At 62.7% G+C, this 22007-nt stretch overlaps 3 protein-coding genes across 4 annotated transcripts in view; all 3 read right to left on the reverse strand.

Moving 5' to 3' along the window:
• Window positions 1-431: 431 nt before the first annotated feature.
• Window positions 432-2604, reverse strand: LOC130262607 (N-acylglucosamine 2-epimerase-like). The gene is made up of 4 exons (XM_056509928.1): window positions 2435-2604; window positions 1862-2101; window positions 544-625; window positions 432-445 (listed from the first exon to the last, which is right to left on the reverse strand). Exons 1-4 carry the CDS (start codon window positions 2480-2482, stop codon window positions 432-434), a joined length of 384 nt encoding a protein of 127 aa, XP_056365903.1. The 5' UTR covers window positions 2483-2604.
• Window positions 2605-3913: 1309 nt separating this feature from the next.
• Window positions 3914-7157, reverse strand: LOC130262861 (N-acylglucosamine 2-epimerase-like). Of its 2 annotated transcripts, none has more exons than XM_056510362.1 (6): window positions 6952-7157; window positions 6257-6353; window positions 5648-5723; window positions 5489-5564; window positions 4289-4461; window positions 3914-4237 (listed from the first exon to the last, which is right to left on the reverse strand). In XM_056510362.1, the coding sequence occupies exons 2-6, from the start codon at window positions 6349-6351 to the stop codon at window positions 4079-4081; spliced, it is 579 nt and encodes a 192-aa protein (XP_056366337.1). In that variant the 5' UTR covers window positions 6352-6353; window positions 6952-7157; the 3' UTR covers window positions 3914-4078. The 2 variants fall into 2 exon arrangements, with proteins under 2 accessions (XP_056366337.1, XP_056366339.1); XM_056510364.1 differs by lacking the exon at window positions 6952-7157 and adding an exon at window positions 6654-6706.
• A 427-nt stretch (window positions 7158-7584) lies between these two features.
• The window catches only part of HCFC1 (host cell factor C1), a 41931-nt gene continuing 27508 nt past the window's right edge, over window positions 7585-22007 (reverse strand). The window contains 14 exon segments of the mRNA XM_056510424.1: window positions 7585-7693; window positions 8194-8257; window positions 8722-9022; window positions 10501-10686; window positions 11377-11511; window positions 12216-12337; window positions 12864-13171; window positions 13173-13269; window positions 14200-14617; window positions 15513-15691; window positions 15778-17455; window positions 18759-18964; window positions 19587-19725; window positions 21608-21750. Coding sequence (XP_056366399.1) covers window positions 7654-7693; window positions 8194-8257; window positions 8722-9022; window positions 10501-10686; window positions 11377-11511; window positions 12216-12337; window positions 12864-13171; window positions 13173-13269; window positions 14200-14617; window positions 15513-15691; window positions 15778-17455; window positions 18759-18964; window positions 19587-19725; window positions 21608-21750 — 4016 coding nt within the window. The 3' untranslated portion in view covers window positions 7585-7653.

Here is a 22007-nt window from a genome sequence, read left to right on the forward strand (position 1 = left end):
GGATCAAACCCCCCCAAAAAATTGGGATTTGCTCCGAAAATCAGGATCCCCCCTCCCCAAATTTGGGATTTCCCCCAAAAATCGAGGTCCAACCCCCCCAAATCGGGATCAAACCCCCCCAAAATTGAGATCAACCCCCCCAGACCCCTCCCCAAATTCAGGGTTCCCCCCAAAAAATCAGGATTTTCCCCCTAAATTTGGGTCAAACTCCCCAAAATCGAGATCAGACCCCCCCAGCCCCCTCCCCAAATTTGGGATTTTCCCCCAAAAATCGAGGTCCAACCCTCCAAAATCAGAGTCAACCCCCCCAAAATCGGGATCAAACCCCCCAAAATTTGGATCAAAGCCTCCCAGACCCCTCCCCAAATTCGGGGTCCCCCCACAAAATCAAGGTCCAACCCCCCAGAATTGAGAGGAAACCCTCAAAAAAATCAGGATTTTCCTCCTAAATTGGGATCAAGCCCCCCAAATTTGGGGTCAAACCCCCCAAAATGGGGATCAGACCCCCCCAGCCCCCTCCCCAAATTCGGGGTCCCCCCTCACCGGGGTTCATGAGGCGCCCCAGGCTCCCTGGCAGCTCCTCCCCCTCGGGGCTGACGTTCTCCAGCACCACAGAGTCCCCCCTCTGCACCCCAAATTCAGGGGGGTCACCCCAAATTCAGGGAGGGGTCACCCCAAATTTTGGGGGGGCCCCCGGGGCTGCTCGTGGGGACAAAGAGCCCCCGGGGGCAAATCTGGGGGGTCCTGGGATGGTTTGGGGGGAGGAATTTGGGGTTTGGGGGATCCCAGGGGGGATTTTTGGGGTTCTGGGGTTGGATTTTTGGGGGTTCCCGGGGGTGTTTGGGGTTTCCAGGGAGGCTTGTGGGGGTCCCAGGAGTCAATTTTGGGGTCCCATGATGTTTTTTGGGTAATTTTGGGGTGCCAGGCTGGTTATGGGGTTAATTTTGGGGTCCCAGGTTGATTTTTGGGGGTCCTAGGGCAGTTTTCTGGGGTTTTTTTGGGGTCCCAGGGCTGTTTTTTGGGTAATTTTGGGGGTCCCAGGCTGGTTTTGGGGTCCCATTATGTTTTTTGGGGTCCCAGGCTGTTTTCTGGGGTAATTTTGGGATCTCAGGGTATTTTGGGGGGTAATTTTGGGGTCCCAAGTCTGGTTTTTGAATGAACTTTGGGGTCCCAGAATAATTTTTGGGGTCCCAGGGCTGGTTTTAGGATATTTTTGGGCTCCCAGGGTATTTTGGGGTCCTGGGGTATTTTTGGGGATGAATTTTGGGGTATTTTTGGGTTATTTTGGGGATTAATTTTGGGGGTATTTTTGGGGATGAATTTTGGGGTATTTTGGAGTATTTCTGGGGATGAATTTGGGGTATTTTGGGGGCATTTTTGGGGATGAATTTTGGAGTATTTCTGGAGATGAATTTGGGGCATTTTTGGGTTATTTTGGGTATTTTGGGGATGAATTTTCGTTCATTTTTGGGTTATTTTGGGGCATTTTTTGGGGATGAATTTTGGGGTATTTTTGAGGTATTTTGGAGATGAATTTCAGGGTATTTTTGGGGTATTTTGGGGATGAATTTTGGGGAATTTTGGGTATTTTTGGGGGGGAATTTTGGGTATTTTTGGGGATGAATTTTGGGGTATTTAGGGTATTTTTGGGGATGAATTTCGGGGGTATTTTTTTGGTATTTTGGGGGATGAATTTTGGGGTCTTTTTGGGTATTTTGGGGCTATTTTTGGGGATGAATTTTGGGGTATTTTTGGGGATGAATTTTGGGGGGATTTTTTTGGTATTTTGGGGGATGGATTTTGGGGTATTGTGGGGATGAATTTGGGGTATTTTGGGGTGAATTTTGGGGTATTTGGGTACCTGCAGGTGCAGCAGCAGCTGCCGCGCCCCCCACTCCGCCATGGCCTCGGCCTCGGGGTCGGGCTCGCTCTGGGGGTCCCTCCGGGGGTCCCCCAGGAGCTGCAGCCCCACCTTGAGCACCATCATGGGCTGGGCCAGCGCCTGCTGGGGGGGGGTCCCCGAAAAACGGGGGCGCCCCAATTCCATGGGAGCCCCCCGGGCCCAGCCCCAGACGGACAGAGCCCAGCCCCGCGCCCAGGCCTGCGGGGAAATGGGGCTGGGGGCTTCTCAAAGGGAAATGGGGAAATGGGGCTGGGGGCTTCAGGGAAATGGGGATGGGGGCTTGGGAAATGGGGAAATGGGGCTGGGGGCTTCTCAAAGGGAAATGGGGCTGGGGGCTCCTCAGGGAAATGAGGGAAATGGGGCTGGGGGCTTTGGGGGTGGGGGTCCTGGAGGTGTTCAGAGTTGTTTTGGGGAGGGGTCTCACCCTGAACCGGGCTTCCTGTGGCTCTCAGGGTTAATTTGGGGAGGGGTCCCGGAGTTAGTATTTAATTTGAAGAGGGGTCCCGTTGTTAATTTGGGTCGGGGTCTCACCCTGTACTTCGCCTCCCCCGCCGCCCTGCCCAGCTCGTCCAGCCCCATGGCGCAGAACGTTAATGTGGGGAGGGGTCGCGGTGTTAGTGTTTAATTTGGGTCGGGGTCTCAGTGTTAATTTGGGGAGGGGTCTCAGTGTTAATTTGGGGAGGGGTCTCAGTGATATTTGGGGAGGGGTCTCTCTCACCCTGTATTTGGGTTCCCCCGCCGCCCTGCCCAGCTCGTCCAGCCCCATGGTGCAGAACGTTAATGTGGGGAGGGGTCTCAGTGTAACTTTGGGGTCCCGTTGTTAGTATTTAATTTGGGTCGGGGTTTCTCAGTGTTAATTTGGGGAGGGGTCTCAGTGTTAATTTAATTTGGGGAGGGGTCTCACCCTGTACTTGGCCTCCCCCGCCGCCCTGCCCAGCTCGTCCAGCCCCAGCGCGCAGAACGTTAATGTGGGGAGGGGTCTCAGTGTAACTTTGGGGTCCCGTTGTTAGTATTTAATTTGGGTCGGGGTCTCTGTTAATTTGGGTCGGGGTCTCTGTGTTAATTTGGGTCGGGGTCTCAGTGTTAATTTGAGGAGGGGTCTCAGTGATGTTATTTAATTTGGGGAGGGGTCTCACTCTGTATTTCTCGTCCCCCGCCGCCCTGCCCAGCTCGTCCAGCCCCATGGTGCAGAACGTTAATGTGGGGAGGGGTCTCAGTGTAACTTTGGGGTCCCGTTGTTAGTATTTAATTTGGGTCGGGGTCTCTGTTAATTTGGGTCGGGGTCTCAGTGTTAATTTGGGGAGGGGTCTCTCAGTTAATTAGGGGAGGGGTCTCACCCTGTATTTCTCGTCCCCCGCCGCCCTGCCCAGCTCGTCCAGCCCCAAGGCGCAGAATGTTAATGTGGGGAGGGGTCCCGGTGTTAGTGTTTAATTTGGGTCGGGGTCTCAGTGTTAATTTGGGTCGGAGTCTCAGTGTTAATTTGGGTGGGGATCTCTCAGTGTAATTTTGGGGTCCCGTTGTTAGTATTTAATTTGAGGAGGAGTCTCTGTGTTAATTTGGGTCGGGGTCTCTGTGATATTTGGGGAGGGGTCTCAGTGATATTATTTAATTTGGGGAGGGGTCTCACTCTGTATTTGGGTTCCCCCGCCGCCCTGCCCAGCTCGTCCAGCCCCAAGGCGCAGAACGTTAATGTGGGGAGGGGTCCCGTTAATTTGGGTGGGGGTCTCTCAGTGTTAATTTGGGGAGGGGTCTCTCAGTTAATTTGGGGAGGGGTCTCACCCTGTATTTCTCCTCCCCCGCCGCCCTGCCCAGCTCGTCCAGCCCCATGGCGCAGAACGTTAATGTGGGGAGGGGTCCCGTTGTTAGTATTTAATTTGGGTCGGGGTCTCTGTGTTAATTTGGGTGGGGATCTCTCAGTGTAATTTTGGGGTCCCGTTGTTAGTATTTAATTTGAGGAGGGGTCTCTGTGTTAATTTGGGGAGGGGTCTCAGTGATATTTGGGGAGGGGTCTCTCTCACTCTGTATTTGGGTTCCCCCGCCGCCCTGCCCGGCTCGTCCAGCCCCATGGCGCAGAATGTTAATGTGGGGAGGGGTCCCGTTAATTTGGGTGGGGGTCTCTCAGTGTTAATTTGGGTGGGGGTCTCTGTGTTAATTTGAGGAGGGGTCTCAGTGATGTCAGTTAATTTGGGGAGGGGTCTCACCCTGTACTTCTCGTCCCCCGCCGCCCTGCCCAGCTCGTCCAGCCCCATGGCGCAGAACGTTAATGTGGGGAGGGGTCCCGTTGTTAGTATTTAATTTGGGTCGGGGTCTCAGTGTTAATTTGGGTCGGGGTCTCTGTGTTAATTTGGGGAGGGGTCTCTCAGTTAATTAGGGGAGGGGTCTCACCCTGTACTTGGCCTCCCCCGCCGCCCTGCCCAGCTCGTCCAGCCCCAGCGCGCAGAACGCTTCGCTGTAGAAGCTGCGCTGCAGCCGCTGCGTTCGCCCGTCCCGGCTCAGCGCGAAGGCGGCGCGGGACGAGCCCGGCCCCGGCCGCACGTGGCGCTGCAGGAACTCCCCGGCTGGAACCGGGGAGAGCTCGGCAATTTCCGGCAATTTCCGGCAAATTCGGTAACTTTGGGGCGATTTTGGGGGAATTTGGGGAGTGGGGGAAAAAAAAAAAAAAAAACCCAAACGGGGATCCCATAGAGATCAATGGGGGCAGCGCCGCTCAGCGGCCACGAGGGGGAATTGCGGCCGTTGAGGTCAGTGAGGGGATTTGGGGGAAATTCGGGGAATTGGGGGGCGGAAAAAGGGGGGAACTGCACCCGTAGGGATCAGGAACTGAAGCTGGAACTCCTCGTCTGGAATTGGGGGAAATTCCGGCAATTTCGGGCAATTTTGGGGGAATTTTGGAGGAATTTGGGTGTGGGGAAAAAAAAAACCCAAACGGGGATCCCATAGAGATCAATGGGGGCAGCGCCGCTCAGCGGCCACGAGGGGGAATTGCGGCCGTTGAGATCAGTGAGGGGATTTGGGGGAAATTCGGGAGATTCGGGGGAAAAATTGGGGGGATTGGGGGGGAGATTTAGGGAAATCGGGGGATGGAAAAAGGCGGAGCTGCCCCCAAAATGAGGAATGGGGGAACCGCCCCAACAAGTGCCCCATGTCCCACCCCACACCTGTCCCCATCTGCCCCTAACCCACCCCACAGCCCCCCCAAACCCCCCCATGTCCCCCATAAACCCCCCATATCCCCCCGCCCTATTTCCTGCCCCATTTCCCACCCCATATCCCCCGACTCCTGCCCCATTTCTTGCCTCATAACCCCCCAAATCTCCCCCCACATCCCCTGACCCCCGCCCCATTTCCCACCCCATATTCTCCCCATTTCCCACCCCCCGCCCCATTTCCCACCCCATAGTGCCCCGCCCCCCGCCCCATTTCCCACCCCATATTCCCCCCATTTCCCACCCCCCGCCCCATTTCCCACCCCATAATGCCGCGCCCCCCGCCCCATTTCCCACCCCATATTCCCCCCGCCCCATTTCCCACCCCATAGTGCCCCGCCCCCCGCCCCATTTCCCGCCGCCCCCTCCCCGCCTTTACCTTCCCGCGCCGCCCGCAGCAGCTCGGGCCGGCGGAACCGGGGCACGGTGCGGTACAGGCGGGAATAGACCCAGATCTGGGGGTTCAGGGGGGTCCGGGGGGGGTTCAGGGGGGTCCCCAGAGCCCCCCAAACCCCCCACGCCCCCGCCCCACACGGACCTGGCGGCCCTGCAGCCACACGAACTTGGTGTCGTCGTAGACGGACCCGTCACGGCTGAGGCAGGAGAAGAAACCCCTGGGGGGACACGGGGGGGTTTGGGGGGTCCCAGGGGCTTTTTGGGGGGCAATTCGGGGGGTCCCGGACCTCGGGGTGGCTTGTGGGGGGATGTTTGGGGGTCCCCTGTGGGAATTTGGGGGGCACTCAGAGGTCTTGGTGCTGTCCCTGGAGTGTTTCTGGGGGTCCTGGGATGTTTTTGGGGGTCCCTGGGTGTTCCTACGGTGTTTTGGGGGTCCCTGGGATGATTTTTGGGGCTCCTTGGGTATCTCTGGGATGATTTTTGGGGGTCTCTGCGGTGTTTTTGGAGTCCCTGGGTTGTTTTTGGGGTGTTTTGGGGGCGTCTCTGGGTGTCCCCGCGGTGATTTTGGGTTGTTTTTGGCGGTCCGTGTTCTGTTTTTGGGGGTCCCTGGGTTGTTTTTTGGGGTGTTTTTGGGGCGTCCCTGGGTTGTTTTTGGGGTCCCCGCGGTGTTTTTGGGGTCCCCGCGGTGTTTTCAGGGTGTTTTTGGGGTATTTTTGGGGTGTTTTTTGGGTGTTTTGGGGTCCCCCCTCACCCGTGCTCGGGGTCGTGCGAGTGCCGCTCCCAGAACGCCACGGCCGCGTCCAGCTCGGCCCCGATGCGGCCGCGCCACGCGCGGAGCTGCTCCATGGCTGGGGGAGGGGCGGGACCCCCGACCCAAAATAAACCCCGAGGGACCCCAGACCCACAAATAAACCCCCAGACCCATCCGTGGGACCTCAGACCCTCAGAAACGCCCCATGGGACCCCCAGATACATCCATGCAGCCCCCAGACCCACAAATACCCCCCAGATCTACCCATGGGACCCCCAGACCCACCCGTGGGACCCCAGACCCACAATTACCCCTGAGACCCACAAATAACCCCCGAAATCCATCCATGAAGCCCCCAGACCCACAGAACCCCCCCCCATGGGACCCCCCTGCTCACCTGTGGGTCTCCAAACCCAGAAATACTCGCCATGGGACCCCAGACCCACAAATACCCCCCCAGACCCACCCAGGGGAACCCAAACCCCCCCTCAGCCCCCCCAAATTTCCCCCGAAATCCCCCCACCCCGGGGGACCCCCCAGCCCCACCCTGAGGTCCCCAAAATCCCCCTCTGCCTGCCCAAACCCCACACTGGGGGTCCCAAAATCTCCCCCGAGCCCTGAGGGTCCTCTCAGCTCCCCCCCAGACCCATTTTGGGGTCCCCAAATCCGCCCCTCCCCCCCCCACCCGGACCCACCGCGGCCTCTGCCCAGTCACGAGACTCGCGACAAAGCCCCGCCCCCTTCCTGACCGCGCCCCTCCCCTGACCCCGCCTATCGCGACATGGCCACGCCCCCAAACACCGCCGCTCCCCCAGACCCAAAATTTGGGGTTCAAAGGGGCTGAACCCCCCGAATTGACCCCCAAAAACCCCCAGACCCAAATTTGGGGCGTCGTGACCCCCCCAAAATTGGGGGCTCCAAACCCCCAGACTCCTCCCCCCCCACTCCTAAAATTCTATTAAATTATTTTTACTCCAAAAAAATGTCTTTTTTTAATTTTCAAAATAGCACAAAAACGACGGACACAACACTCGGGGGGGGAGGGGCCGGGGGGGGCGGTTTGTTCCCCTCCCCCCCCCCACTATGATACATTTTGGGGGCTCCTCCCCCCCCTCCCCTCCCCCCACCCCCCTGGGGGTCTGTACAGGGTGGGGGAGGGGTCCCGAGGGGGGGAGGGGTTATTTTTTTGGGGGGGGGGGGAGGGGCAGCGTTGTACAAAACTTTTCATTCCAGCAACTGCAACAGGTAAAAAAAAAACCCCCCGACCCCTCCCCCCCCCCCGAGGTGAGGGGACCCCCAAACCCCCTCCCCAAAAAACCCCCCGGGGATTTGGGGGTGTTGGGGGGGGGGTGTCCCCGGGATTTGCTCGTTTTTTGGGGGGGGGTCCCGGGGGTCCTTCACTGCCCTTCGGCCTTGGGCTTCTTTGGAGCGGATTTCCTGTGGGGAGGGGGGTGTGAGGGAGACCCCTCCTCAAAATAACCCCAAAAAACCCAAAATAACAAAAAAAAAAACCCCAAAATAATTCCCCGAAACCCCCAAAATAATCCAAAAAACCCAAAATAACCCAAAAAATCCAAAATAACCCCCAGACCCCCAAGATTCCTCCAGACCCACAGACCCCCCCCCCCTCAAACCAGCCCGACAGACCCTCCTAGGACCCCCAAAAGTGCCCCCAGACCCCCAAAAAACCAAAACAGCCCCAGAGATGCCCCCAAATAACCCCCAGCCCCCCAAAAGAGCCCCCAGATCCCCCAAACACCCCTTAAAAGAGCCCCACAGACCCCCCCCCAGACCCCTCAAAACAGCCCCCAGAGCCCTGAAAACAACCCCCAGCCCCCCAGAAGAGCCCCCAGACCCCCCAAAAACCCCAAACCAGCCCCCCAGACCCCCCAAAAACCCCAAACCAGCCCCCCAGAAGCCCCCCCAGCCCCACTCACAGGTCGGGCGATGCCAGCGGCCGTTTGCTGCCCGGTTTCCCGGCGCCTCCGTCCTTGCTCGACTCTGGGGGGGTTTGGGGGGGACAGCAGGGGGTGAGGGGGGGACCCGCAGGTGTGGGGCAGCCCCCAGACTCAATTCAGAGCCCCCAGACTCATTCCAGAGCCCCCAGACCCACCTGCGTGGCCGGGCCGTAGCCCTTGTCCTTGGCAGGGTGGGGGACAGTCCCACACTCACCTGCCCAGTCCCACAGACCCCCCCAGGTGTGTGCAGCCCCCAGACCCACCTGGTAGCCCCCAGACCCATTGCAGAGCGCCTAGAGTCATTCCATAGCCCCCAGACTCAATTCAGAGCCCCCACACTCAATTCAGAGCCCCCAGACCCACCTGGCAGCCACCGCACCTGCGTGGCCGGGCCGTAGCCCTTGTCCTTGGCAGGGTGGGGGACAGTCCCACACTCACCTGCCCAGCCCCACAGACGCCCCCAGGTGTGTGCAGCCCCCAGACTCAATTCAGAGCCCCCAGACCCACCTTGCAGCCACCGCACCTGCGTGGCCGGGCCGTAGCCCTTGTCGTTGCGCGCGGCGATGCGGAAGATGATGGCCGGCTTGGTGGTGTGGTCGATGTGGGCGCTGGCCAGGCTGGAGGCCGGCACCAGGCACGAGGGGCTGGGCCCGCAGTAGACCCTCATGAAGGCCAGCTGGGCCCCCCCCCCGCGGGCCTCGGGGCCCCCCCCGGGCCCCCCCTGGATGGCCAGGTACACCGAGTACTCGGCGATGCGGCCCGACGTCACCGAGGGCGGCTCCCACGTCAGGTGAGCGCCGTCCGGGCTCTGGGCAGGGACACAGGGGTCAGGGGGTCAGGGGGTCAGCGGGACACAGGGGTCAGGGGGGACATGGGGGGTATGGGGGACATGGGGACAGAGGGGACATGGGGACACAGGGGATGTGGGGGGCACATGGGGACAGAGTGGTCAGGGGGACACAGGGGTCAGGGGGACACGGGGGACATGGGGACACAGGGGTCAGGGGGACACAGGGGGGTATGGGGGACATGGGGACACAGGGGTCAGGGGGACACAGGGGTCAGGGGGACACAGGGGTCAGGGGGACAGGGGGACAGAGGGGTCAGGGGGACACAGGGGTCAGGGGGGACATGGGGACAGAGGGGTCAGGGGCACATGGGGACACGGGGGATGTGGGGGGGACATGGGGACAGAGGGGTCAGGGGGGACATGGGGACAGAGGGGTCAGGGGGACACAGGGGTCAGGGGGGACATGGGGACAGAGGGGTCAGGGGCACATGGGGACACGGGGGATGTGGGGGGGACATGGGGACAGAGGGGTCAGGGGGGACATGGGGACACGGGGGATGTGGGGACACAGGGGATGTGGGGGGGGACATGGGGACACGGGGGATGTGGGGGGGGCACGGGTTTAGGGGGGACAGGGGGTCAGAGGGGACATGGGGATCATGGGGACACAGAGGACACGGGTCAGAGGGGACATGGGGAGGACTCAGGGGACAGAGGGGTCAAGGGGACAGGAGGGACAGGAGGGGATATGGGGCAGTGAGTGGGGGCAGAGAGAGGACACAGGGGGTGAGGGGGATGTGGGAGAGGGTCCCTGCCGTGGGTCTGGGGTCACCTTGTTGATCTTGGTGACACAGGGAGCGCTGGGGAAGCCGGGCAGGGATGGATGGGTTGGGTTGGGTTTGGGTTGGGTTGGGTCAGGTTTGGGCTGGGTTTGGCTGGGTTGGGTTGGGGTCCCTGCTGTGGGTCTGGGGTCCCTGCTGTGGGTCTGGCTGTGGGTCTGGGGTCACCCCCATGGGTCTGGGGTCACCTTGTTGATCTTGGTGACACAGGGAGCGCTGGGGAAGCCGGGCAGGGATGGATGGGGCTGGGTTGGGTTTGGGTTGGGTTGGGTCAGGTTTGGGCTGGGTTTGGCTGGGTTGGGGTCCCTGCTGTGGGTCAGGCTGTGGGTCTGGGGTCCCCCCCATGGGTCTGGGGTCACCTTTTTGATCTTGGTGACACAGGGAGCCCTGGGGAGGCCGGGCAGGGATGGATGGGTTGGGTTGGGTTGGGTCAGGTTTGGTTTGGGTTGGGTTGGGGTCCCTGCTGTGGGTCTGGCTGTGGGTCTGGGGTCACCCCCATGGGTCTGGGGTCACCTTGCTGATCTTGGTGACACAGGGAGCCCCGGGGAAGCCGGGCAGGGATGGATGGGTTGGGTTGGGTGAGGTTTGGTTTGGGTTGGGGTCTCTGCCGTGGGTCTGGGGTCCCTGCCGTGGGTCTGGGGTCCCCCCAAGGGTCACCTTGCTGATCTTGATGGCGCAGGGCGCCCCGGGGAAGCCGGGCAGGCAGGTTTTGAAGGCCGACAGCTCCGAGAAGGGCCCGCGGCCGCAGGCGTTGAGCCCGGCCACGCGGAACTTGTACGCCGTGCCCGGCTGCAGCTCCTGGCGGCGCAGCTGGGAGTGATCCGGGACCCCCGAGGCCTCGTCCTGGGCACACGGGGCACAGTGGGGACAGGGACATTAGGGACAGGAACCCCTGGCCATGGGGACAGGGACACAGAAATCCCCTGGGCATAGGGACAAGGGGACAGGGACACAGGAGCCCTCTGGAGATTGGGGACAGTGAGGACAGGGACAGAGAAACCCACCAGGAGATTGGGGACAGGGACATAGGAACCCTCAGGGCATGGGGACACTGGGGACAGGGACACAGGAACGCCCAGGACATTGGGGACATGGACAGAGAACCCAGGAGTGTCCCCAGTCCCACAAACCCATTCGAGTTGTCCCAGTCTGTCCCCACTCTCTCCCCAGTGTCGCCAAGCTATCCCCAGTGTCCCCAGTACCCTCACATCCCCAGTATCCCAATGTCCCCACTGTCCCATGTCCCCACTATCCCCATGTCCCCAGTGTCCCCAGTATCCTCCCCAGTAATCCCGTCTGTCCCCAGTATCCCCAGTGTCCCAGTGTCCCAGTCTGTGTCCCCAGTGTCCCTGTGCTGTCCCCAGTGTCACCCACGTCAGCCGCCGTCCCGTCCTCGCTGGGCAGGAAGTAGTGAGTGACCATCATGGTCGTGCCCTTGATGACCCTGAGCTGTCCCCAGTGTCCCCAGTGTCCCCAGTATCCCCAGTATCCCAGTCTGTCCCCAGTGTCCCCAATATCCCCAGTGTCACCCACATCAGCCGCCGTCCCGTCCTCGCTGGGCAGGAAGTAGTGAGTGACCATCATGGTCGTGCCCTTGATGACCCCCACGTCGAACCACTGGTTCTCCTTCTTGGGCAGCGCCTTGGGTGGCGCCCCCGGCTCCGGCTTCTGCAGAACAGGCATTGGGCAGGCTGGGGGAGTTGGGGGATTTTGGGGGGAATTCGGGGGAATTTGGGAGACTCTGGGGGGATTTTGGGGCATTTTCAGGAGAATTTGGGGCATTTTGGGGGGAACTCGGAGGAAAATTGGGGGGATTTGGGGGCATTTTGGGGGGAATTCGGGGGATTTTGGGGGCATTTTGGGCAGGAATTTCTGGTGGGTTTCGGATGGATTTGGGAGGATTTTGGTGGTGATTTGGGAGGAATTTTCGGTGGATTTTGGGGGTGATGCGGGGGTTAATTTCTGGTGGGTTTTGGGTGGATTTAACAGGATTTTGGGGGTGATTTGGGAGTGAATTTGGGAGGATTTTGGGGGTGAATTTCTGATGGGTTTGGGATGGATTTGGGAGGATTTTGGGGGTGATTTGGGGTGAATTTTGGGGGTGATTTGGGGGTGAATTTCTGGCGGGTTTGGGGTGGATTTGAGGGAGGATTTTGGAGATGGATTTTTGGTGGGTTTGGGATGGATTTGGGATGATTTTGGGGGTGATTTGGGGATGAATTTCTGGCGGGTTTGAGATGGATTTGGGAGGATTTGGGGGATGAATTTTTGGTGGGTTTGAGATGGATTTGGGAGGATTTGGGGGATGAATTTTTGGTGGGTTTGGGGTGATTTTGGGATGGATTTGGGGTGACTTGGGGCTCAGCACTCACCACAGGGGTGCTCTCGATGCCGTTGGCCACCTCGGCCAGGGCTGCGGCCGCCTGCAGCTTGGCCGGGCTGGGGGCGACCGCGGGGCCCGGGGGGGCAACGAAGGCGCTCGAGGGGGCCAGACCTGGGGGCAGCAAAAATTGGGGAGGGGGCTTTAAACACCCCCTGGAATTCCCCACCCGCCCCAGTGTGAGCAGTGGGGTACCAAATCACTCCCAAGGTGCCCTCCCTGGGGGTCTCAAATTTCCCCAGATCCCCCCCCCAAGGGTCCCCAAACTTCCCCCCAGGTGCCCCCCACCCTTTATGGGTGTTCCCCCACCCCATAAACACCCCCCAAAAGTGACCCTCCCCCAACCCAATTTGCTGTGGGTGCCATCCTGGGGGTCTCCAACCCCCACAAAGTGTCCCAACCCACCCCAGGTGCCCCCTACCCTTTATGGGTGCCCCACAAAGGGGTCCCAAATCCTCCCCAGGTGCCCCCTCCAAGGTCTCCTCACCCCCGAAAAGGTCCCAAATCTTCCCTAGGTGCCCCCCACTTGCCCCCATAAAATATCCCAGGTGCCCCCCACCCTTTCTGGGTGCCCCCAAGGGGTCCCAAATCCCCCCCAAGTTGTCCCCACGCCCCCCAGGTGCCCCCCCAGGTGTCTCACCGTCCCCGGGGGGGGGCAGGAGGCTGCCGGGGGTGCCCCCCCCGGGTGCTGCCCCCAGCTCCCCCAGCCCGTTGCTGTCCCCCTCCCCCGCGGGGTCGTTGAGGCTGTCGGCGGGGGCCAGAGCCTCGGTGGGCAGGTGGGGAGGGGGCGCGGCCGCCGGGGGGGCGGCGCTGGGGGCGGGGGGGGGCGGGGCGGAGGGGCGGGGGGGGCGGGGGGGCGGCGGGGGGGGGCGGCGGTCTCGGCCAGGTGCTGCTGGTGCTGCACCAGCGCCGCCAGTTCCTGCTGGGTCAGCACCAGGGGCAGCGCCCCCCCCGCGCCCCCCGCCGCCTCCGGGACCCCCAGGGCGCCCCCCAAATCAGAGGGGCCCCCCCCCCGGGCTCGCCGGGCTCCAGCGGCTCCGAGGTGCCTGTGGGGAGGGGGTGGGGGGGTCAGCACAGAATGAACACCCCCCCAAAATTCACCCCCAAAATCCACCCTGTGAGGTCATTGCGGTCATCCCAAAATCCATCCCATGGGGTCACCATGGTCACAGGGTCAACCAAACCCCCCCCAGGACCCCTCAGACTGACCTGTGACCACCTGCAGCATGGCCGGGGTGGCCAGAGCTGGGTCTGGGGTGACCACCGTGGCACCAAGACCCCCAAGAACCCCCCCAAATTCCTCCTGGAACCTCCTGAAACACCCCCAAACCCATCCAGGACCCCCCAATATCCCCCCAGACTGACCCGTGACCGGCAGCAGCACGACCTGGATGGCCAGAGCTGGGTCTGGGGTGATCACCAGGAGACCAAGACCCCCAAAATCACCCCAGGATCCCCATAAACCCCCCCAACCCCCCCATACTGACCCATGACCGGCTGCAGCACGGCCTGGATGGCCAGAGCCACCCCCAAACCCCTCCAGGACCCCCCAAACCTCCCCAAATTCCCCAAAAACTGACCCATGACTGCCTGCAGCATGGCCTGGATGGCCAGAGCTGGGTCTGGGGTGACCAGACCCCCATGAATCCCCCCAAACCCCCCCAGGACGCCCCAAACCCCCCCAGGACCCCCCAGTCTCCCCCAGACTCACCCATGACCGCCTGCTGGGCCGCCTGCAGCACGGCCTGGATGGCCAGGACCCCCCAAATCCCCCCAAACCCCCCAAACCCCCCCAGACTCACCCATGACCGCCTGCTGGGCCGCCTGCAGCACGGCCTGGATGGCCAGGACCCCCCAAACCCCCCCAAATCCCCCCCAAAGCCCCCAGACTCACCCATGACCGCCTGCTGGGCCGCCTGCAGCACGGCCTGGATGGCCAGGACCCCCCAAACCCCCCCAAACCCCCCCAGACTCACCCATGACTGCCTGCTGGGCCGCCTGCAGCACGGCCTGGATGGCCAGGGCCTGTGCCTGCGCCTCCTCGCTGGCCGCAGCCGCCGCCGCCGCCTCGGCCGCCGCGGTCACCGCCAGCTCCTCGGGGGTCAGCCCCGGGGGCGCCCCCCCCGCGCCCCCCGCCTCGGCCAGCAGCTCGGGGGGCAGCGCCAGCCCCTCGGCCGGGGGGGGCTCGGCGGCCGGCGGCAGCACCACCACGGCCAGCGGCTGCGGGGAGCCGGGCGCGGGCTCGGCCGGGGCCGCGGGGGGCGACGGGGAGGGGGCGGCGCCGGGGGCCGGGGGGGGGTCCTGGGGTGGGTGGGGGTCCGCGGGGGGGGTGGGCGTGGCGGTGGGAGGGGTCTCCGGGGGTGCTGGGGGGGATTCGGTCAGCGACGAGATGGTCTGGAAGGGGTGGGGGGGGGTGAGAGTGAATTTGGGGTGTTGGTGACACCCTCCCCGCCCCCAACAAAGGGACCTGCGGGTCACACGTGGCACTGATGGGTCCCCAAAAATGTGCCAGCCTCGGTGACAAACAGCTCTGGGTCCCCAAACCCTGCCCAGTGTCCCCAACATCCCCAAACCCTTCCCAAAGTCCCCAAATTAATTCCCAGTGTCCCCAAACACCCTCCTGAAAGTCCCCAAATTAATTCCCAATGTCCCCAAACCCCCTCCTAAATGTCACCAAATCCCCCAGTGTCCCCAAACCCATCCCCAATGTTCCCAAATTAATTTCCAGTGTCCCAAAACCCTTCCCAGTGTTCCCAAATTTCTCCCCAATGCCCCAAAAGCCCCCTCAATGACCCCAAACCCCCACCCAATGTCCCCAAACCCATTTCCAGTGTCCCCAAACCTCCTCTCAATGTCCCCCAAATTAATTTCCAGTGTCCCCAAATACATTTCCACTGTCCCCAAACCCCCTCCCACTGTCCCCAAACCCATTTCCACTGTCCCCAACCCCCTCCCACTGTCCCCAAATCTCCTCCCACTGTCCCCAAATCTCTTCCCAGTGTCCCCAAACCCATTTCCAATGTCCCCAAACCCCCTCCCAATGTCCCAAATCCCCTCTCACTGTCTCCGAATCTCCTCCCACTGTCCCCAAATCTCCTCCCAGTGTCCCCAAACCCATTTCCAATGTCCCCAAACCCCCTCCCAGTGTCCCCAAACCCCCTCCCAGTGTCCCCAAATCCCCTCCCACTGTCCCCAAACCCATTTCCAATGTCCCCAAACCCCCTCCCAGTGTCCCCAAACCCCCTCCCACTGTCCCCAACCCCCCCCCAGTGTCCCCACAGCCTCTCACCGGCACGGCCGGCCCCGGCGCTGGCGTGGACTGAGTGACCGTAGTGACCGCCCGGGGCTGGGGGGTCCCGGAGCCGCTGGGGCCGGGGCTGGGGGTCCCGGGGGGGACAGGGGGACCCCCACCCTCGCTGGGGGGGGCCTCCCCCTCCCCCTGCCCGTTGGCAGCCGGCGGGGGAGGGTCTGTGGGGACAACGAGGAGCGGTCAGCGAGGTGGTGAAGGATTTGGGGACAGTCTGGGGACAGTTTGGGGACAGTCTGGGGGTCACCTTGGCTGGCGCCCATGCTGGCGGTGACCGTGGTGGCCGTGGCCGTTGTCCCCGTCTCGTGGGTCTCGCAGGGGGGGTTGGAGCAGGCGCGGGGGGGGCTGGTGGCGCTGGTGGCACAGGGCGGGGGCGTCGTCACCCCCTCGCTGCTGGTGGTGGCCGCGCCCTGGTGGCTCTGGCAGGGCGGGGACCCCGCGCTGGTGGCCCCGCTGCCCTCGGGGGTCCCGGCACAAGGCGGGGACCCCCCCGTGCCGGAGGTGGTGGCGGCGCTGGTGGCCGTGGTGGTGTCACCCTGCCGCGACCCCGCGGTGGCCGTGGTGGCCGTGTTGGTCGTCCCCGTCTCGTGGGTCTCGCAGGGCGGGTTGGAGCAGAGCTGTGACGATGTCATTGTCACCGTGTTGGTGGTGCCGGTCTCGTGCGTCTCGCAGGGGGGGTTGGCGCAGGGGGGGACGCCTCGGGGGGGTGGCACCGATGTCCCCGACCCTGAGGTGGCCGTGGTGGTGGTGGCCGTGTTGGTTGTCCCCGTTTCGTGTGTCTCACAGGGAGGGTTGGAGCACAGCCGTGTCCCCGTCGTTGTCACCGTGTTGGTTGTCCCCGTTTCGTGTGTCTCACAGGGCGGGTTGGAGCACAGCCGTGTCCCCGTCGTTGTCACCGTGTTGGTTGTCCCCGTTTCGTGGGTTTCACAGGGAGGGTTGGCACAGGGTGGCCGTGGCGCTGTCGTTGTCACCGTGTTGGTTGTCCCCGTTTCGTGTGTCTCACAGGGAGGGTTGGAGCACAGCCGTGTCCCCGCTGTTGTCACCGTGTTGGTTGTCCCCGTCTCGTGTGTCTCACAGGGAGGGTTGGAGCAGAACCTTGTCCCTGTCGTTGTCACCGTGTTGGTTGTCCCCGTCTCGTGTGTCTCACAGGGTGGGTTGGAGCAGAACTGTGACCCTGTCACCGTCACCGTGTTGGTTGTCCCCGTCTCGTGTGTCTCACAGGGTGGATTGGAGCAGAACTGTGACCCTGTCACCGTCACCGTGCTGGTTGTCCCCGGGTTGGAGCACAGCCGTGTCCCCACGGGTGTCTCACCGCTCGTGCTGCTGCTGGTGGCCACACCGACCGCGCTGGTGGCCGTCCCCACCTCGGGCTGCCCCCAGGGCGTTTGGCACGGGGTGGTGACGGCGACGGTGACCTCCTGCGTTTGGCACTTGCCACCGCCCTCGGCGGGGGGCGGGCACAGCCGCGCCGTCATCGTTGTCCCCGTGGCCACCGTCTGCTGCGTGGGGCAGGGGCAGGGCGGGCCCCCGCTGGCCGTGGTGGCCGTGTTGGTGGTCCCCGTGTCGTGGGTCTCGCAGGGGGGGTTGGAGCAGGCGCGGGGGGGCGCTGCCAGCGCCGTCCCCCCGCCCGTGTCCTCGCACAGCAGCTGCTGTCCCCCCCCCGTCCCCACGTTGGCCACCAGGCTGGTGGTGGCCGTGTTGGTGGTCCCCGTCTCGTGGGTCTCGCAGGGGGGGTTGGAGCACACCAGGGTGACGGTGCCCGCGGTGGCCTCGGCCCCGGGGGGGGTGGCCTCGCTCGAGGTGGCCGCGGGAGGGGCTTCGGCCGTGGGCGAGGCCAGGATGGACACGGGGAGGTCGTGGACGGGCTGGGCCTCCACCCCGCTGGGCGTGGTGATCAGGGTCACCTGCGTGGGCTGGGACACCGGCTGTGTCCCCAGGAGGGGTCAGGGGGGTGGCACCGGCACACAGCAGCGCCCCTCCCCCGCCCAGCGCGGAATTGGTGTCACCTCCCCTTTGTGACACCCCGGGTCTCTGTGTCATCCCCACTCTTGTCACTGTCACGTTTGGGGAGTCCCCCAAATATCTCCAGTGTCCCCAAAATGTCCCCAGTGTCCCCTCACCTGCATGGTGATGGTGGGTGTCCCCAATGTCCCCAATGTCCCAATGCCCCCAGTGTCCCCTCACCTGCATGGTGATGGTGGGTGTCCCCAGTGTCCCCAATGCCCCAGTGTCCCCCCAGTGTCCCCTCACCTGCATGGTGATGGTGGGTGTCCCCAGTGTCCCCAGTGTCCCCAGTGTCCCCTCACCTGCATGGTGATGGTGGGTGTCCCCAATGCCCCAGTGTCCCCAGTGTCCCTCACCTGCATGGTGATGGTGGGTGTCCCCAATGTCCCCAGTGTCACCAATGTCCCCAATGTCCCCCCTGTCCCCAGTGTCCTCATTGTCCCCAGTGTCCCCTCACCTGCATGGTGATGGTGGGTGTCCCCAATGTCCCCAATGCCCCAATGTCCCCAGTGTCCCCTCACCTGCATGGTGATGGTGGGTGTCCCCAGTGTCCCCAGTGTCCCCCCAGTGTCCCCTCACCTGCATGGTGATGGTGGGTGTCCCCAATGTCCCCAATGTCCCAGTGTCCCCCCAGTGTCCCCTCACCTGCATGGTGATGGTGGGTGTCCCCAATGTCCCAGTGTCCCCAGTGTCCCCAGTGTCCCCTCACCTGCATGGTGATGGTGGGTGTCCCCAATGCCCCAATGTCCCCAGTGTCCCCAATGCCCCCAGTGTCCCCCCAGTGTCCCCTCACCTGCATGGTGATGGTGGGTGTCCCCAGTGTCCCCAGTGTCCCCTCACCTGCATGGTGATGGTGGGTGTCCCCAATGTCCCCAGTGTCCCCAATGCCCCAGTGTCCCTAACGTGCATGGTGATGGTGGGTGTCCCCAGTGTCCCCAATATCCCAGTGTCCCCAGTGTCCCCCCAGTGTCCCTAACCTGCATGGTGATGGTGGGTGTCCCCAGTGTCCCCAGTGTCCCCTCACCTGCATGGTGATGGTGGGTGTCCCCAGTGTCCCCAGTGTCCCCAATGTCCCCAATGCCCCAGTGTCCCCAATGCCCTCAGTGTCCCCAATGCCCCAGTGTCCCCCCAGTGTCCCCTCACCTGCATGGTGATGGTGGGTGTCCCCAGTGTCCCCAATGCCCTCAGTGTCCCCAATGCCCCAGTGTCCCCAGTGTCCCTCACCTGCATGGTGATGGTGGGTGTCCCCAGGCCACCCCCGGCCGCGGTGGCCGTGATGGCCGCCGGGTTCAGCACCTGGCTCGACAGGGTGGCGATTGTCCCCAGGGTGGTGATGGGCGTGGCCAGCGAGGCCGTGGCGCTGTGGCCACCCGCGCCCCCGGCCAGGCTGGTGGACACTGTCCCTGTCACTGTCCCCAGCGTGGTCACACCTGCGAGGGACGCGGCGGCCGTGAGTGACCGCACGGACAATGACCCCTGAGTGACCCCAATGACATCAAAGTGACCCCAAATGGCCTCAAAGTGACTCCAAAGTGACCCCAAATGACCTCAAAGTGACCCAATGACCTTAAAGTGACCCAATGACCCCCTGGTAACCCCTCCCCCTCACCCTTGACCCCAAGTGACCACCTCAGTGACCCAGAGATGACCCCTGGAAGGCCCAATGACCCCCTCAAGGACCCCTCCAGTGACCAGTGGTGCCCTTGACCACCAGGGTGGTCACCCCAGTAACCCAGAGGTGACCCCTGACCACAAGTGACCACCACAGTGACCACCTCAAAGACCCCAGAGTGACCCCAGGCCCCACCCCCCCACTCACTGGTGGTGCCCTTGACCACCAAAGCGGTCACCCCAGTGACTCAGAGATGACCCCTGACCACCACAGTGGTCACCTAAGTGATCCAGAGATGATTCTTGACCACAAGTGACCACATCAGTGACCCAGAGATGACTCCAGACCACCAGACTGACCACTCCAATGACCCAGAGGTGACCCCTGACCACAAGTGACCACCCCAGTGACCCAATGACCCCCAGAGTGACCCCACTCACCGGTGGTGCCCTTGACCACCAGGGTGGTCACCGTGGGCTTGACGGCCGAGACGGTGACGGGAGTGACCAGCCGGACCCCGCCCATGGGCACCGTCCGCAGGATCGTCCCCGGCTGGCCCGGGGCGCCCTTGAGCACCACCTGAGGGACAGGGACAGTGTCACACTGTCACACTGTGTCACACGGGGACAGGGACAGGTCACACTGTGTCACTGTGTCACACAGGGACAGGGACAGGTCACACTGTGTCACACTGTGTCACACTGTGTCACACTGTGTCACACGGGGACAGGGACAGGGTCACACTGTGTCAAACGGGGACAGGGACAGTGTCACACTGTGTCACACAGGGACAGAAACAGGGTCACACTGTGTCACACAGGGACAGGGACAGGTCACACTGTGTCACACTGTGTCACACTGGGACAGGGACAGGTCACACTGTCACACCGTGTCACACTGTGTCACACGGGGACAGGGACAGGGTCACACTGTGTCACACTGTGTCACACGGGGACAGGGACAGGGTCACACTGTGTCACACTGTGTCACATGGGGACAGGGACAGTGTCACACTGTGTCACACAGGGACAGGGACAGGGTCACACTGTGTCAAACGGGGACAGGGACAGTGTCACACTGTGTCACACAGGGACAGAAACAGGGTCACACTGTGTCACACAGGGACAGGGACAGGGTCACACTGTGTCACATGGGGACAGGGACAATGTCATACTGTGTCACACAGGGACAGGTCACACTGTGTCACTGTCACACAGGGACAGGGTCACACTGTGTCACACTGTGTCACATGGGGACAGGGACAGGTCACACTATGTCACACTGTATCACACGGGGACAGTGCCACACTGTGTGACACACAGGGACAGGGTCACATTGTGTCACACTGTGTCACACTGCAGGGACAGGGACAGTGTCACACTGTATCACTGGGGACAGCGGTGTGACAGTGCCACACTGTGTGACACACAGGGACAGGGAACAGGATCACACCGTGTGCCACATGGGGACAGCGCTGGGACAGTGCCACACTGAGTGTGTGACACATGGGGACAGCACTGCCACCAGGGACCCTCAGCTGGCACCCACCGGTGTCACTGGTGTCCCCAAACCCTTGTGTGACCCCATTCCAGTGTCACCAATGTCCCCAACCCCTCCCCAGTGCCTCCATGTGACTCTCCCCTGTCACCTCCTGTCCCCCCCATTGTCCCCCAACTGCCCCCAATCCCAGCTGTCCCCAGGTGTCCCCAGTGTCACCAAACCCTTGTGTGACCCCACCCTGGTGTCCCCAGTGTCCCCAACCCCTCCCCTGTCACCTCCTGTCCCCTCCATTGTCCCCCAACTCCCCCCCAATCCCAGCTGTCCCCAGGTGTCCCCAGCCCTCCCAGCTGTCCCCAATGTCCCCAGGTGTCCCCAGTGTCCCCAAACCCTTGTGTGACCCCATTCCAGTGTCCCCAACCCGTCCCCAGTGCCTCTATGTGACCCTCCCCTGTCACCTCCTGTCCCCTCCATTGTCCTCCCCCCCCCAATCCCAGCTGTCCCCAGTGTCCCCAAACCCTTGTGTGACCCCATTCCAGTGTCCCCAACCCCTCCCCAGTGCCTCCATGTGATCTCCCCTGTCACCTCCTGTCCCCTCCACTGTCCCCCAACTCCCCCCCACTCCCAGCTGTCCCCAGCTGTCCCCAGCCCCCCAGGTGTCCCCAGTGTCCCCAGGTGTCCCCAGCTCCCCCCAGCTGTCCCCAGCTGCCCCCAGCTGTCCCCAGCTGTCCCCAGGTGTCCCCAGGCTCCCCAGTGTCCCCAGGCCCCCCAGTGTCCCCAGCTGTCCCCAGCTCCCCCAGCTGTCCCCAGCCCCCCCAGCTGTCCCCAGCTGTCCCCAGTCCCCCCAGCTGTCCCCAGCCCCCTTAGCTGTCCCCAGCTGTCCCCAGTCCCCCCAGCCCCCCCAGGTGTCCCCAGCTGTCCCCAGTCCCCCCAGGTGCCCCCAGTGTCCCCGGTGTCCCCTCACCTGCGTCACGCCCTGCTGGCCGTGCCCCCCGCCCAGCTTGGGCACGGCTGTGATGATCTTGGCGGGGGTCCCGGTGCCCGAGGTCATCACCTTGGTGGTGATGATGGTGATGGGGGACTTGATCCCGGGGCTGCTGGTGACACCTGGGGACAGGGGGGACACGGGGGTCACCCCCTGTCACTCACTGGTGGCCCCTCACTGGGTGGTGATGGGGGTCGGGGGAAGTTTGGGGGTCTCAGGGGGGGTTTGGGGGTCTCAGAGATGCTCAGGGGGCTCAGAATGGGTTCAGGTGAATTTGGGGAGGGGTCTCACTCACCGGTAGCTCCCGGCTGGGTGATGATGGCCGACATGGGGATGGGTTTGATGGGGTCTCAGGGGGAATTTGGGGGTTTCAGGGAAG

The sequence above is a fragment of the Oenanthe melanoleuca genome, chromosome 25 (assembly GCF_029582105.1).
Source record: "Oenanthe melanoleuca isolate GR-GAL-2019-014 chromosome 25, OMel1.0, whole genome shotgun sequence".
Taxonomy (NCBI): Eukaryota; Metazoa; Chordata; class Aves; order Passeriformes; family Muscicapidae; genus Oenanthe; species Oenanthe melanoleuca.